This window comes from Chelonia mydas, chromosome 14, assembly GCF_015237465.2.
Source record: "Chelonia mydas isolate rCheMyd1 chromosome 14, rCheMyd1.pri.v2, whole genome shotgun sequence".
NCBI classification, from domain to species: domain Eukaryota; kingdom Metazoa; phylum Chordata; order Testudines; family Cheloniidae; genus Chelonia; species Chelonia mydas.
This window is the reverse complement of record NC_051254.2, coordinates 31,417,117-31,432,738: the sequence shown is the minus strand read 5'-3', so window position 1 is coordinate 31,432,738 and position 15,622 is coordinate 31,417,117. Positions and strand designations below refer to the sequence as shown.

The window sequence follows — 15,622 nt, the reverse complement described above, 5'->3', positions numbered from 1 at the left end:
TGGCCTCTCTCCCTCCCAGAGCTCAAGAACCAATGACATTCCCAGGCTGCCCAGGAAAATGGGATTTTCCAGAAATGTAAATAAAACTTATTTGTGGGGGGAAAACCCCAACAACTGAGCAATATTGAGAAAATAATTCAATGAATAATAAACAATCCACTGACATCCAACTTTCCAGAAATATCAGATCTCTGCTCTTCCCCACCATGCAGAAACAGGGAGAAAATGCCTCTCGGGGCAGCAATTTACAGAATAATCCCAGTGTGCAACAATGTGAACGAGCTCCTGCCTGAAATAGGGATCGGGAAATCCAGGTAAACTCTTCGGCTCAGTAAAAGCCTCCTCATGACAGAGGGAGCTGGGATGGGATGTGAGAGTGTCAGAGAATAATGCAATACAATAATAATAATAATAATGTCACTCTCCTTGTGCCTCCGTCCTCCTGAGACACACAGCACACATGTAAATAGTGGTGCCACTTGACTCCCTAGGGCACTGGGAGTTTATTATCCTCATGGTTCTTCCTATCTCTACAGATGCAGAGAGAGGAGGGGAAGTGGCTGGCACTATTCTGTGTGGTGTTTCATGTGACACGTTAGAGAGTTCCTGGTTTTGTACCTTTCCCCACAGACGGAACATTGATAGGGGCACTCTCCCGTGTGCCTTCTCCAATGGACTTTGAAACCAGATTTACTTTTGAAGCTTTCCCCACAGTCAGGGCAGGTATAGGGTCTCTCTCCTGTGTGGATTCCCCGATGGTCAGTAAGGTGATGGCTGTGACTGAAGCTTTTCCCGCAGTCGGGGCAGTTGTAGGGTTTCTCTCCTGTGTGGATTCTCTGATGTATAATAAGGTCAGAGGTGGAAGCAAACTTTTTTCCACACTCTGGGCATCCAAAGGGTCTCTCGCCCGTGTGAGTCCTCCGATGTCTAGTGACATGCCCTCTCTGAGTGAAGGTTTGTCCACAGTCAGGACATTTATGGCATTTCTCTCCTGTGTGGACTGTCTGATGTGTAATAAGGCCTGACCTCTGACTGAAGCATTTTTTGCAGTTGGGGCACTTATAGGGTCTCTCTCCTGTATGGGTTCTCTGATGTCTAATAAGGATTGATTGGTCATTGAATTGTTTCCCACACTCAGGGCAGTGATAGGGGGTCTCTCCCGTGTGGACTCTCAGATGTCTAACAAGGTGTTCTTTACAACTAAAGCGTTTCCTGCACTCAGCACATTCGAATCGCTTCTCCTTAGTGCAGGTTCTCGGCTGGATCATGGCCTCATTAGGTTCTTCCAAAACTCCCCCTTGGCAAGTGGATTCACCCACTGTCTTCTCTAGGGGGCTTCCCTGCTGCTTCTCTGGTCTGCATTGTGTTTCTTGGGCTTGTCCTTGCCCAGGAATCTGAGAATCATCCCCTTCACACCTTCCCAGCAACATCCCCTTTGGTTCCATTTGCTCAGGACCTGCCGGACAAGGATTCTCTTCACTGCTCTCACTCACCATCTCATCACCTGTTGGGACAGAGAGAGAATCCGCACAGGAGTCAGTCCCTGTGCCAGGAGGAAGGGAAGGTGAGAAAAGGGGAACGGGAAAGTGGGGAAACAATCCAAAATAACTGTTGGGAAGACAGACAAATCAGGTGTTGAATCCCACACAAACCCTTCCCTGGAAGAAAGAGAGAAGACAAAAATCAGCTACCAACCTTTACTGTATTTGCTGTTTTTCAAGATGTTGCGCATGTCTATTTCACTTCACGTCTATTCCACTTTAGGGGTGTGCATGACACTGTATTCAGAGAGTTTACGGTAGTGGTATATGTGCCATGCATGTCTTCATGCATCCAGCTGAGGGAATGAAGGGCAGATCTGCCCAGGGCATCATCTCAGTTCATTTGCACCAGCATCCTAACATAATGGACTCTGAAGCAGAAGGGAGGAGGGCGGGTGGTGGAATAGACATGTGCAACACGTCCTAGAAAACAACCAGTACCGGTTGTGACGCTATATGGATTATGGGTGACCACTTATAATATTATCGATACCAGTATTACAAAATTGCAATGAATCATTTATCAGATACGCCATGTAAGGTATCAGTGGAAAAGTTATGATTTGCTAAATAGGATAAGCTTGTTTCCATGTATGTCTCATCTTTGCATCGTGAGTTATAAATACATGTGGTATAGTGATAGCTCAACTTGTGTTGTGTATCTGGGTGACACCCCCAGACAGACTGGTATCAGCACTATCCAGCCTGCTTACTGGCCTATCAAGGGCAATCAGCTGTACTATGGACCCATTGAGAGAAGGCAGGGGCTACACCTATGAGTCAGCACGACATGTAGGGACATGCCTATGGACAGGGGACTCCAAGTACCTTTCCATGCCCATGTGCTTTGACTTTGTGTTTGGGACAAAAGATGTACAAGCCACATGGCAAAGAATAGAAAAAGGCAGCTGCATCACCTCCATTTTGTCTTCAGTCCTGCTCCTCACCTCTGGAGTAACTTCTCTACAAAATAAAGTTTTGACTGATAGACTCATTCAGGTTTTGGATGTGTTCCAGAGGAACTTCTGAGCCAGTAAACACACCAGTGTTGCTAGGACCCTAACATGTGGCATCAGAAGTCATATAGTATCTCTTTGTATTGACCATTTAACAACTCTCTTATTGTTCTTTTCTTTTCTAATAAATCTTTAGTTTTAGATACTAAAGGATTGGCTGGCAGCGTGGTATTTTGGGTAAGATCCATACCCCACCAATGAGGGTAGACCCATCCCCACCCCCGTATCCACTCACTGTACCCAGCATACTGAACATAGCCGTTGTGTGGATAACTTACCCCATATCTCGATGTCTGTACTCTGACCGGTTAAACTTTCTCCCCCCAGTCGGGGAGATTGCACATTATTATGTGATCCTTGTTCCACCAGCTCCTAAATCGCATTTTGTACTCCTTGATAATCTGTACCTTATCCCCTGACAACCAGAAACTTCTATGCTTGAACTCTGTACCGTTGCTTATTTCAACATTATCTTAATAAAATTATTGATCTGGTAACGTGGCTGGCCCTTAGGGAATCAGAAGAACATTTTTTATAGTGAATAGAGTTTTAAGTAACTTCTCACTTTACAGGACTTTGCTGACTGGGAGCCAGAGACTGGAGTGGCTAAAAAGGGGCTGTGTGATGGCTGCTTTTTTTTTTTTAATCTTCTTGATAACTAGTGTGGGGGATCAGGAGCACAGTTTGTGACTGGTTGGTGAATCTACCTACAGTATGTTAACCACTAGATTGGGGAGAATCTGCTCTCTTCTTCGCAGCCTGCCCTGACTTTGGCATTTTCAGTGTGGGCTGCCCTAGGCACCCCGGGTCACATGGATATCTAATTTTTTTATCTTTGAGTGATTCCATGTGTCTATTCCACTTCAGGTGACCCCCAAGCAGTGTTCTATGGAGGAGGGTTCAGAGTCTATCTGCAAAGCCACTGCAGACCAGCCTTTCCAAAGCTAGCACAGTCTCTGGAAGTGGCTGAAGTGGCACAGTGCTTGGGAACAGTGTGAATTGAAGACCAGGTCACTGCCCTGCAGATATCTGGGATCGAAATATGCTTTAAAAAAGCTGCCGAACATTCAGTCAGTTGGAAGGTAGTTTTAACTTTGCAACATCATAACTTGTAGTGATATGAGAGGTGATCCATCAAGAAATGCACCATAAGAGAACCTCCTGCCCTTTCATTCTCTTCACGCAGGAAACAAAGAATTGAGGCAAAGACTGAAACTGTTTTGTCCTGTCCAGATAAAAGGCAAGGGCATAGCAGACATCCAGCAAATGCTGTTTTTCCTCAAGCTTACATGAATGTGGCTTGGGGGAAAAGGGAGGTAAAAAGATGGTTTGGTTGAGAGAGAAATCGGTAACCACCTTCGATAAAGAATGTTGGATGAGGCCTTAAAGCAACTTTATCTTCATAAAAATAGTGGAAAGAGAGGTGGGGGAAGGGGTATGAAATTCATGCTTGTGGTTTCCAAACCCTTCTAGTGGAAGCAACTGCCACTGGAAAGGCGACCGTAACTGATAAATTAGGCAGGCCACTCGTCTGGTATTAAACCAGACAGTCCTGTTTTTCTCGGGTGTGTTCCCATCCAGTACTCAGCCAAAACTGGTTTTGTCCAGTACCAGATGGGGGATGCCATTCTGAAGAGGGTGTTGTTCTGCCCCTGACAGCATGACCTTAGACATAAGGTCATGCTGGTGGGGGCAGGGCGGCGGGCTCTTAAAAATTCCACCCCCCATGTGGCATGAGCTCACACACACCATGCATGAAAAGTCACTCTGGTGGGCATGGGGTCATGTCAGCAGGGACAGGCTCATGATGTTTTGGGACATACCGGAATGTCCCATATTCTGGGAGCACGCGAATGGCCACCCTAAGATAAGTACTGAAGAGGACAAAAAGCCATTGGCTCAAAGGGAGAATCCCTGGAAGAGACAATACTAAATTCTACTCTTAGGGTGTGTTGGCTTCGCAACTTGAGAAAAGACTTGTGAAAGAAATAACTAATCTTATCTACAGAGCATGTCTTCACAGCACAGCTAGTTTGAGGTATAACGTGAGTCTTACCCCGAACTCAACTCCCACCCACACAAAACTTCTTTGAAAACAGTCTGGAGAAGCCAGCCTAGAGACTGGAGGGATGCTGCATGGGTTCCAGTCCAGCTATTGCATGTACCCGTATGATACGGGGTTCATCTGCAAGATCATGGAGATCTATGTCTAAATCTACCTTTGTGGTATCATCTCCATCGAATGCTCTATTTTGTCACTGAAGAATGTAATGGAGAGAATCTAGATCTCCCTCTAGAGTAAGAAGTATAAGGTTCTTCTTCTGAATCCAATGATTAATATGGGCAGTCAGTTGCCACCAGTGGTGTGATACTAGGAGGAATCACCGGAGTACAGCCTCTGGAGCTGTGCCTGTCGGCAGAACGTTTAAACGTCAATACTGATGACTTGAGTCCTATCAGAACCATCTGTGTACAAGAAACCAATACTGGAGGCTTCAAAGGTACAGAGGACGCCATGGCTGATGGTATCGGTCCTACAGACATTCTAGCCAGTGCTGAGGGCTGCTCTGGCTGTAATAAAGGCTGTAGCCTATGAGTAGTCAGAGTTGGGTCTTGTAGCAGCCAAGGGGAATCCGGGACCAACAGAGCAAATCTCATGACATCTCAATAATATTTTGGCAGAAGTTCATGATTCTAATAAATTGTCAGAGCCATTCTCAAGGACACCTGCACTGGTCCTGGAGTCAATGGCTGTACTTCCTGCCCTGATTTCACTGTTGGTACTGGGGAGCACCTAGTCTCTACTTGTGCTGTAACCTGACAGTTCCCATGAGGACTCTGCTGAGGCTTTTCAGTTCCCAGAGTCTGATTCTGAAGAAGAAAAGCTCGTTGATTTATAAGTCAAGTCTTACCCTGAGACTAACTTACAGCTCTTACAAGACATGGTGGGAGAAGGGGAACAATTCCTCTTCCCTTGTGTCTGTCTGACTTCAAGCCATGAGGTGAGTGAGAAAGATCCACAGGAGAACTCCTGTCCTAGGACAAAGCACTGGACTCCAGACAACTGAGGTCTGAGAAGGGATGCACAGCACGCTCCATATGGTAATATTTTACTCTTATGTCCCTAGATTTTTGTGTTCTCCTCTTGAAAGATCTACAAATAGAGCACTTGTCTCTCATGTGCCCCTCAGTGAGGCAAAATAAACAATGAGTGTGAGGGTCATTCAGTGGATCAGACACCCTGCAAGTGAGACAGTGCTGAACTCCAGGAGACTTTGGCATAACCAAGCCCTCTGGTACCAAGTAAAAGAGCCCCAGAGAAAAACAAGAACAAAAGCTTCATAAAATAAGAAATAAACAAATATCTGGAGGGAAAAACATGGCTAAAGAAGAAGCTACTAGAACTATTTATATGGAGAAAAGGTTTACTCAGAAGAAAAAAAGGGAATCCGTGAACAACAGCTAATGGAGAGCTCCGACCAGCAGAGACTGGTGGTGAGAAGGAGCTGTGAGGCTGCTGGGGTGGATACACGAGGACATGCACGGCAAACTGACCAGGTACCACCAGGGGAAGCTCTCTGGCTACAGATCACTAAGCATTCACACACCTGGAAGGAGAACACCCAATTCTTCCTCCACATCCCATCTGAACGCTCAGGGGGCAGGGAGCTACTGCCAGGTGTCAGTCAGGATGCGTGGAAAGCCATGAACTACATCTACCAGGAGGACACAACACCTGCTAGGCACAATCCTGACCTGGGGGCAATAAATTAGAACTGGAGGAGCTCAAGGGGCCTGCGTGGGAATCTCAGCACTTTAAGTCAATGAGGGATGGTTTCCACATGCGTTTAACCAATCTCTCACCTCTGGGAATGTTTCTCTGGATCTCTCTAGCCTGGGACCCCTGGAGATCAGGGACCCACAGCTCTTCCCCTCGGTCCAGCTGGGAGATCACGCTGGGCTTGGGAATTGGAAAACCTGCTCCGGGAAAAGAAACTAAATGAGATCAGAGTTTTACTGTTCTTCTGAGACAGCTGTTTCCAGATGTGCTGTGTGGGTGGATGCCCTTGTATACACCAAAGGGATGGGAAAGTGTTCCTGGAGACCCTTTGGGGAGGGCAGAAGGGGATTCAAGGATCTCCACATATTGGGGGATTTTATGACTCTGGCACAGCATCACTGTGCAACCTCTTTACACTTTCCCAACCCTGCTGAGCCTGGGACTAAGGAGCTGATCCCTCTGAAACCTGAGCAGAAGGCAACCTGGGCACTTCAAAGATGCCCAGTTTCTAACACCGAAGGCACAGGAATCCTTACCCAGCGAGGTCACATTCCTGTAATTCTCCTGCATGACGTCCCTGTACAGAGCTCTCTGACCCAGGTCCAACAGTGCCCATTCCCCCTCAGAGAAATACACAACCACCTCCTCGAAGGTCACGGGCATCTGTATCAACAACAAGAGTCCCCCACTCAGAACCTGCTGCCCCAGCCACCGCCCCCCAGGCTCAGTTGCAGAAAGAGCTGGGAACATCCCCCTCGGCCACAGAGAGCAGGAAGATTCCTCGGGGGGGGATTTTGGAAAGATTAGATGAAAATCATGCTGTTACTGTGATGCAACCGCAATGACCAGAGCTACTGATTTTATCATGGATCTCACAGTGTTTATCTAGGATTTGAAAAATTTCTCACGATCGCACCATTCCTGGCAGTGAAATCGCACATTTTCCCTTTTTCAAAATGGCCACCTTCTCCTGTTGGGGGGGGCGGGGCCTGAAGCTAAAATGCCCTTACTCAAGATGGCCACCACTGCCCTACCCTTTGGCATGTGGAAGGCAGGCTGCCCCTAGTGAAGGTGGCCACCAGCTCCCATTGTTTTCATAGCATCATAGAATCGTAGCACTAGAGGGGACCTCACAAGGTCATCTAGTCCATTCCCCTGCATCCAGATTAAATATCCATAGAATCATAGAATATTAGTGTTGGAAGAGACCTCAGGAGGTCATCTAGTCCAACCACCTGCTCAAAGCAGGACTAACACCAACTAAATCTCTTAAAAACCAGGCCTTAAAAATCTCTAAGGATGGAGACTCCACCCCCAGCCCCCCAGGTAACCCATTCCAGTGCTTCTACTAGTGAAACAGTGTTTCCTAATATCATAGAATCATAGAATATCAGGGTTGGAAGGGACCTCAGGAGGTCATCTAGTCCAACCCCCTGCTCAAAGCAGGACCAATCCCCAACTAAATTATCCCAGCCAGGGCTTTGTCAAGACTGACCTTAAAAACCTCCAACCTAGACCACCCACACTGCAACTTGAGACCATTACTTCTTGTTCTGTCATCTGCCACCACTGAGAACAGCCTAGCTCCATCCTCTTTGGAACCCCCTTCAGGTAGTTGAAAGCTGCTATCAAATCCCCCCTCACTCTTCTCTTCTCCGGACTAAATAACCCCAGTTCCCTCAGCCTCTCCTCATAAGTCATGTGCCCCAGCCCCCTAATCATTTTCATTGCCCTCCACTGGACTCTTTCCAATTTGTTCACATCCCTTCTGTAGTGGGGGGACCAAAACTGGACACAATACTCCAAGTGTGGCCTCACCAGTGCCGAATAGAGGGGAATAATCACTTCCCTCAAGCTGCTGGCAATGCTCCTACTAATACAGCCCAATATGCCATTGGCCGTCTTGGCAACAAGGGCACAGTGCTGACTCATATCCAGCTTCTTATCCACTGTAATCCCCAGGTCTTTTTCTGCAGAACTGCTGCTTAGCCAGTCTCTCCCCAACCTGTAGTGGTGCATGGCATTCTTCCTTCCTAAGTGCAGGACTCTGCACTTGTCCTTGTTGAACCTCATCAGATTTCTTTTGGCCCAATCCTCCAATTTGTCTAGGTCACTCTGGACCCTATCATAGAATATCAGGTTTGGAAGGGACCTCAGGAGGTCCCCTAGTCCAACCTCCTGCTCAAAGCAGGACCGGACCAAGTACTGTCCCTTATTTTTGCCCCAGATCCGTCAATGGCCCCCTCAAGGATTGAACTCACAACCCTGGCTGCACCTAGTGAAGGTGGCCACCCGCTCCCATTGTTTTCAGGGAGGCTGAAGCCAGGCTTTCTTGGGGAGACATGGTTGGGGCTCTGGGGTTGGCAGACTGTGTACATAGCTATGAGAAAAAATGGGAATGTGTGGTGCTAGAGGTGGGGACAGGAAGAAGCAGGTGGATGCACTGTGTGTGGGAGGGAGCTGGGCAGACTGGGAAGGTCACAGGGGGCATGTGTGGAGGGGCAGGATGCAGAGGAGGGTCCTTAGTAATGCACATTGGGGCTGGTAAACTGAGGAGGGATGCAGGGGACAACAGGGAGTCAGTCTGAGGGGGGAAAAGGGAGATATGTGGGATAGAATGAAAAGGGTGCTGGTGGATGTGTGTGTGGGGAGAGGAGCTTAACCAAGGACTGTGCAGGGTCATGGTGGGGGGCGGGGGGCAGGCTGAGGAGGACAAAGAGGGATGCGCATTGCGGGAGGTATGACCAACTGGGAATTTTCTGTAATATTTTCATGACTCCCCTGTGCGTGCCTCAGTTTCCCTCTCTGCTTTACATTGCTACCCAGTGGGTGCAGGAGGGTTAACGCTATTCCTGGAGCAGCAGAGAAGACATGCGGGGCCAGAGAGGGGGTTCAACCTCGCTGTCTAGGGTGGAATGACTGATCACTAAAGAGCTGGCTGGAAACCAACCCCCACATCAATGGAGAATCCAAAAAGACAGTGGGAGCCCCCGGGGCTGGGACACTCACCCCTGGCAACCAACGACCCAGAGGAAGGGGATTTCCCCCCATGGCTGGGATGGGAAGCTGAGCCGAGGCCCCAGCTAGAGAACAAAGGGGAAAGGTGTCAGGTGGCCGGGTTAGGTGCTGCCTTCTGGAGAGACAGAGCTCTCGCCTTGGACTGACAGAGAGTATGTCTACACAGCAAACAGAAACCCACTACTCGCCTGTGCCAGTCGATTTAAGCTCACGGGGCTTTGGCTAAGGGTCTGTTTCATTGCTGTGTAGATTTCCGGGATCGGGCTGGAGCCCCAGCTCTGGGACTCTCCCACCTCACAGAGTCCTAGAGCCCAGGCTCAAGCCCAGATGTCTACACAGCAATGAAACTGCTCGACAGCCCAAGGCCCATGAGCCCGAGTCAGCTGGCATGGGCCAGCTGCGGGTGTCTAGTTGCTGCATAGACACACCCAAAGAAACAGAGCCAGTAATGGAATGCATCACAGCTTGGCTGGCTGGCTGACTGCACTGGCTTGGCCAAGATGGGCTATGGCTTAACCTTTGCTTCTCTCTGCTAACCTCGTGGGCTTCCCCATGCTGGGTCCCAGCAGGCTAATAAACCCTGCTCTGTTTGGAAAAGGCTGCTGGGTGTCACTGCAAATCCTGGCTGAGGTGCCTTGGGCCCTGCAGAGTGGGCAGGTTTCTGCCCAGGAGTCTGGCTCCTTTGGACTCGCTGGGCAGAGCTCATGGCTGGAGCCCAGACACTTGTTCTTGGAGGCACTGAGGCCATTACAAAAGGGTGGGACCCCTTGGTGGTCTGGGCTACTGAGTGGGGGCAGGAGGCAGACAAAGGAGGTCACAGGGGAATGTGTTTGTGAAGGGGTGGGGGCAGACCAAGGATTGGACAGGAGGATGCATGGGGGATGAGTGGGAGGTGAGGAGGCAGACTGAGCCTTGATGGTGCACAGGGATGTGTGTGTTGTGGGGGACTGGCAGGAGGTAGCTGGAAGAGGCCCCAGGGGGATGTGTGTGTGCGGGGGCGGGATAATCAGCAGGAGACAGGGAGGAGTGGTAAATATGCTGGAGGGTAGGGACAGGATACAGAGGGATACAGAGGAACCTAGACAAATTAGAGGATTGGGCCAAAAGAAATCTGATGAGGTTCAACAAGGACAAGTGCAGAGTCCTGCACTTAGGAAGGAAGAATCCCATGCATTGCTACAGACTAGGGACCGAGTGGCTAGGCAGCAGTACTGCAGAAAAGGACCTAGTGGTTACAGCGGACAAGAAGCTGGATATGAGTCAGCAGTGTGCCCTAGTTGCCAAGAAGGCCAATGGCATTTTGGGATGTATAAGTAGGGACATTGCCAGCAGATCAAGGAACGTGATCATTCCCCTCTATTCAGCATTGGTGAGGCCTCATCTGGAGTACTGCATCCAGTTTTGGGCCCCACACTAAAAGAAGGATGTGGAAAAATTGGAAAGAGTTCAGGGGAGGGCAACAAAAATGATTAGGGGGCTGGAGCACATGACTTATGAGAGGCCCAGGGAACAGGGATTATTTAGTCTGCAGAAGAGAAGAATGAGGGGGGATTTGATAGCTGCTTTCAACTACCTGAAAGGGGGTTCCAAAGAGGGTGGATCTAGATTGTTCTCAGTGGTACCAGATGACAGAACAAGGAGCAATGGTCTCAAGTGGCAGTGGGGGAGGTTTAGGTTGGATATTAGGAAAAACTTTTTCACTAGGAGGGTGGTGAAGCACTGGAATGGGTTACCTAGGGAGGTGGTGGAATCTCCTTCCTTAGAGGTTTTTAAGGTCAGGCTTGACAAAGCCCTGGCTGGGATGATTTAGTTGGGGATTGGTCCTGCTTTGAGCAGGGGGTTGGACTAGATGACCTCCTGAGGTCCCTTCCAACCCTGATATTCTATGATATGGGAGGCAAAATGAAGAGGAGGCGGGGGAATTTACTTGTGGGGGGAGGTGGGTAGCAAGCTGAGGAAGGTGCTGCAGGCGTAGAGGTTCAGAGACACACTGGGGAAGAGAGGGAACAGGCAGCAGGTGGAATTGCTCAGTGGTTTGAGCATTGGCTTGCTAAACCCAGGGTTGTGAGCTCAATCCTTGAGGGGGTCATTTGGGATCTGGGCCAAAAATTGGGGATTGGTCCTGCTTTGAGCAGGGGGTTGGACTAGATGACCTCCTGAGGCCCTTCCAACCCTGGTATTCTATACCCCAAAATAGGTTGTGTGTGCCCCTAGGTAAATGACCGGCTATTGGTCCCTTAATCTGTCCTCCCCAAGGTATACATTTCCAGGGTTGTTAAGGAAAACACTAAAGGACACAGATATAACCTTCAGAAAAAGTAATTGACACGGGCCATATGCTTTCCCAAACAACAACGTATCTTTTTATTAAACTAATAATCCCTACTACAATCTAATCTAGAAATAGAAAATAAACACAAATCCTTTACTACAAACTACGAAGCATTGAAACTGTAATAGCACACAATTTAAATTATTCTAAGCGAAGCACTTTGCTACAAATGGCCAGTGTGTAACAAATTGCTGACAGCAGTTCTTAAATTGCTTCAAAGTTTACATAGTTAAATTGCAGTCAGTAACACAATTTTATGCTTATACTCTACTATAATTAAAAGAATAGCAGGCTTACTTTATAAATCCATTAGTAACCCTTTAAATCACTAAAAGAAAAGGAGTACTTGTGGCACCTTAGAGACTAACCAATTTATTTGAGCATAAGCTTTCGTGAGCTACAGCTCACTTCAGAGCTCTGATTGACAGCTCTGATGTTTAGGACAAGTTTTAACTGATATGAGTGAGCTGTAACCAGCCGGCTGATCAGCTAATAGACCTGCTTCCTCACCCCATACTACACATGCTCAGAAGCTACTAATTTTGCACATGCTCACTACGACTCTTTACCTCAGAGGTGTGATTCTGTCCATATACACACACTCATATCCGGCTCTTTGCCAGGGCACCATCTTAGAAATTATGGACTTTCTGCCAATTAGCTGAATTTTTCACCCTATCTCAGTACCGAGCATGCTTAAAATTGGCAGCATAGGGTGGAGCAGCTCTTGTCTGTTCTGAAATAGAGGTGAGGCAGATAAAATGGAGGCTGGAGAATTTCTCTAGTAGCAGACTGAGGAGAGTGCTGGGGACGTGGGAGGCATAATTTGAGAGGCTGTGACAGGGTCCCTAGAGTACATGCTGGACTGTGCGACTGATGAGCCCTCTGTTCCACCAACCTGGACCGCCTCTCACTCTGTGATACTGATGTCAAGCTACAAACATCTGACAGGCACTGCACTTACACCGACATCCACAGTCAGGAACATACTCAACTGTGTTGCATGAACAATCTCCCAGCCACTCATGAACCAAAGCTTATGTGCAAATAAATTGGTTAGTCTCTAAGGTGCCACAAGTACTCCTTTTCTTTTAGTGATTTAAAGGGTTACTAATGGATTTATAAAGTAAATAGAGAGACTCCACCCAATTCCCCCCAGCTCCGCAGTCTTGCATCCCCGACTGTGTAGATAAATCTCTGCATTAAGCATCTTCACATAACTTTCATATGACTTTGTATTATGCCTTTATTTTCATACAACTTTGTCTCAGATCCTGTCAGGGTTCCCTCCCCACTCTGAAGTTTAGGGTACAGATGTGGGGACCCGCATGAAAGACCCCCTAAGCTTATTTCTATCAGCTTTGGTTAAAACTTCCCCAAGGGACAAATTCTCCCTTGTACCTTGGATTAGGTAAATGCTGCCTCCATCAAGTGATTTAACAAAGAATCAGGGAAAAGACCACTTGGAGTCCTATTCCTCCAAAATACCCTCCCAAGCCTTACACCCCCCTTTCCTGGGGAGGCTTGAGAATAAACAAGATGAGCACAGACCAGCCTTGGTTTTTTTACGACACTAAAATCACTAAAATCAGATTCTTAAAAAAAACCCAGAACTTTATTACAAAGAAAAAAGGTAAAAGAAGCACCTCTGTGAAATTAGAATGGGGGCATTTCATGCGGGTCCCCACATCTGTACCCTAAAGTTCAGAGTGGGGAGGGAACCCTGACAGATCCTTATATAGAAAACTTTGTATTGAGCCTTGGTATAATGTTAAAAAAATGTCTTTTTACTAGGCGTAGAACAAGATTTCCCCCCCCACACCCCTTTTAATCAATTGCCCTGTTGAATGAACGAGGTGTGAATGAGTAAAGGTGTGGAAGGCAAGTACCTCCAGATAACTGCAACAGTTGGAGAGGGGATGGAAGCCAGATCCAAGAACAATAAAACTTGTCAAGTGGGCTCACTAAAGAAGAGCAGATATATTGGTGGCTTTGGGGGTTAGAAGCAAGCAATTTCTTTTGAAAACACCCTCTTTGAACAGCACTGGGACAACATCCAGAAGGAAGCAGCACAAAGGACTAACGGACACAGATACAGATTTTGAATCTGGTATAGATTTGCATGAGAGGGAAGCTGCTATAAACGTGAGGTGTCTTGCAGAGGACCCTGGGTTTTGTCTTGTCAACATCTGAGCATCGATCCAGATCGACAGAAGCCTGGCTCAACCCCTCCCCCATCTAACTCATCTGGCAAGTGAAGTTAAGGGGAGCAACTAGTTGGTAACAACAACAAGACGGAGTGTTTGTGTGTGTATGTGAGATGCATACGATATATATTACACTCATGCAATGATACAGTGTTGATTGATACATGTATTACCAATGAATGTGGTGTTTTGCCTTATTCTCCCTGAAAAGATCCTGTGCAGTACTTTAAGTACAACAACTGTACTGTCTTGCACTGGTCAGAAGCCTGGTCAGTGTAAGTTCATTACCTAGTTTGCCACTTTATCAAAGGAAAGTGGAAATGCACCAGCTTTTGTAATCTGAGATTTCCCAAGAATTTTAGACACACACACTGGTAAGGATAAAACATTAAAATAAGTCTATTAACTACAGAGAGGTTGTAAGTGATTATAAGTAGTAGGCATAAAGGTCAGATATAATTAACTTAAGAAAATAAAAAGTAAACATGCATTCTAAATCCTAAACTTTTAGTCAAAGCAAGAGTTGTATCAAACAGCTTTTCTCATTCTGACAGATGGTGAAAGCAGGTTACAGGTCCTCAGTACATTGGCTGGGACTAGCCTTCCAGCCTGGGGCCAAACTTCCTCAGTTCAAAGCCTTTGTCTTTCAGCCATGCTTCCAGGTGTTGAGATGGGGATGGGGGGGGGGGGGGGAAGGAGTCAAGTGATGATGTCACTGCATCTCTTTTATACTTTCTTCCAGCTTGCTGGAAATATATTTGCTGTAATGTGGATTAGTTTTCCACTATGGTGTACGTGCCTTCTCTGGGCTATGGAATCATGTGTTGAAGAGTGATTAACCTCCTGGGTATTGATGGCTACTCCTTTGTTGTAACTGAAAGGCTGATTATGGGTGATCCCAACCTCACAACATATTTCAGTAACACATATGGCAATACCTCACATACAATGCTAGCACATACAATCCAACAGGGTATTAACGTTCAACAGATTAAGGCTTTTAAAATGATATCTTACAAGGCATACTTTGTACAAAACATATCATACTCATATCACAGCGGTGAATATGGGGGTGCCAGGGTGCTACCTTGAGGTAAAGAGTGCCACAGAGGCACACTGGTGAAGGCACAGGCAGCACACTGAGGAGGATGCTGGATGTGTGTGGGGGGGGGAGGAGAGCGGGGAGATGCATGCCGGGGAGGGGAGTAGGGACAGGCGACTGAAATGTGTGGGGGGTATTTTATTGCTTAAAAGCTGGTGATATTCAGGCCCATCTCCTGACATTAAAGGCTTCCAGCAGGAATTTCATTTACTGGTCTCCCCCCTGTATGTCCTGCTCCCTCCCCTTCCCTTCCCACCACACATTCAGGCAAAGCCCCCCTACCACCCACACAACCCCCTGATAATCCACTACCTGAGCTGAGTCCACTTGCAGCCATTTCCCTTCCCCGGCCCTTGGGGTGATGTCACAATCTGGAGCAAAAGGTGGTTGTTACTCTGCAGCCTGTCAGAGTGCAAAGGGCTGGGGAGAGGTTTCAGAAGGGGCTTTAGTTCATGTCACACCCTGATTCCCCCCAGGCTATGCACAGACACTCTGGAGTCTGCCCTGCTGGGAAAACCCTCAGCCATTTCGATTGCCCTGTTGTCCTGGATCACCCTTGGTATTTGCTCCCACTGTTATTTCCATGCACCCCCATCCCCCAGCTGAATGTGCAAATGGCATCTCT

General features: G+C 47.6%; 1 protein-coding gene across 1 annotated transcript in view; it reads right to left on the bottom strand.

Annotated features, from left to right (window-relative positions):
* Nucleotides 1–15,368, bottom strand: part of LOC102929471 (zinc finger protein 436) — a 44,894-nt gene extending 29,526 nt beyond the window's left edge. The window contains exons 1-4 of the mRNA XM_037913563.2: nucleotides 15,310–15,368; nucleotides 6,875–7,001; nucleotides 6,422–6,535; nucleotides 619–1,504 (exon numbers count right to left, since the gene is read on the bottom strand). Of these exons, the coding sequence (XP_037769491.1) occupies nucleotides 619–1,504; nucleotides 6,422–6,535; nucleotides 6,875–7,001 (1,127 nt within the window). The 5' untranslated portion in view covers nucleotides 15,310–15,368. The remainder of the gene's footprint in view (nucleotides 1–618; nucleotides 1,505–6,421; nucleotides 6,536–6,874; nucleotides 7,002–15,309) is intronic.
* Nucleotides 15,369–15,622: the final 254 nt, after the last annotated feature.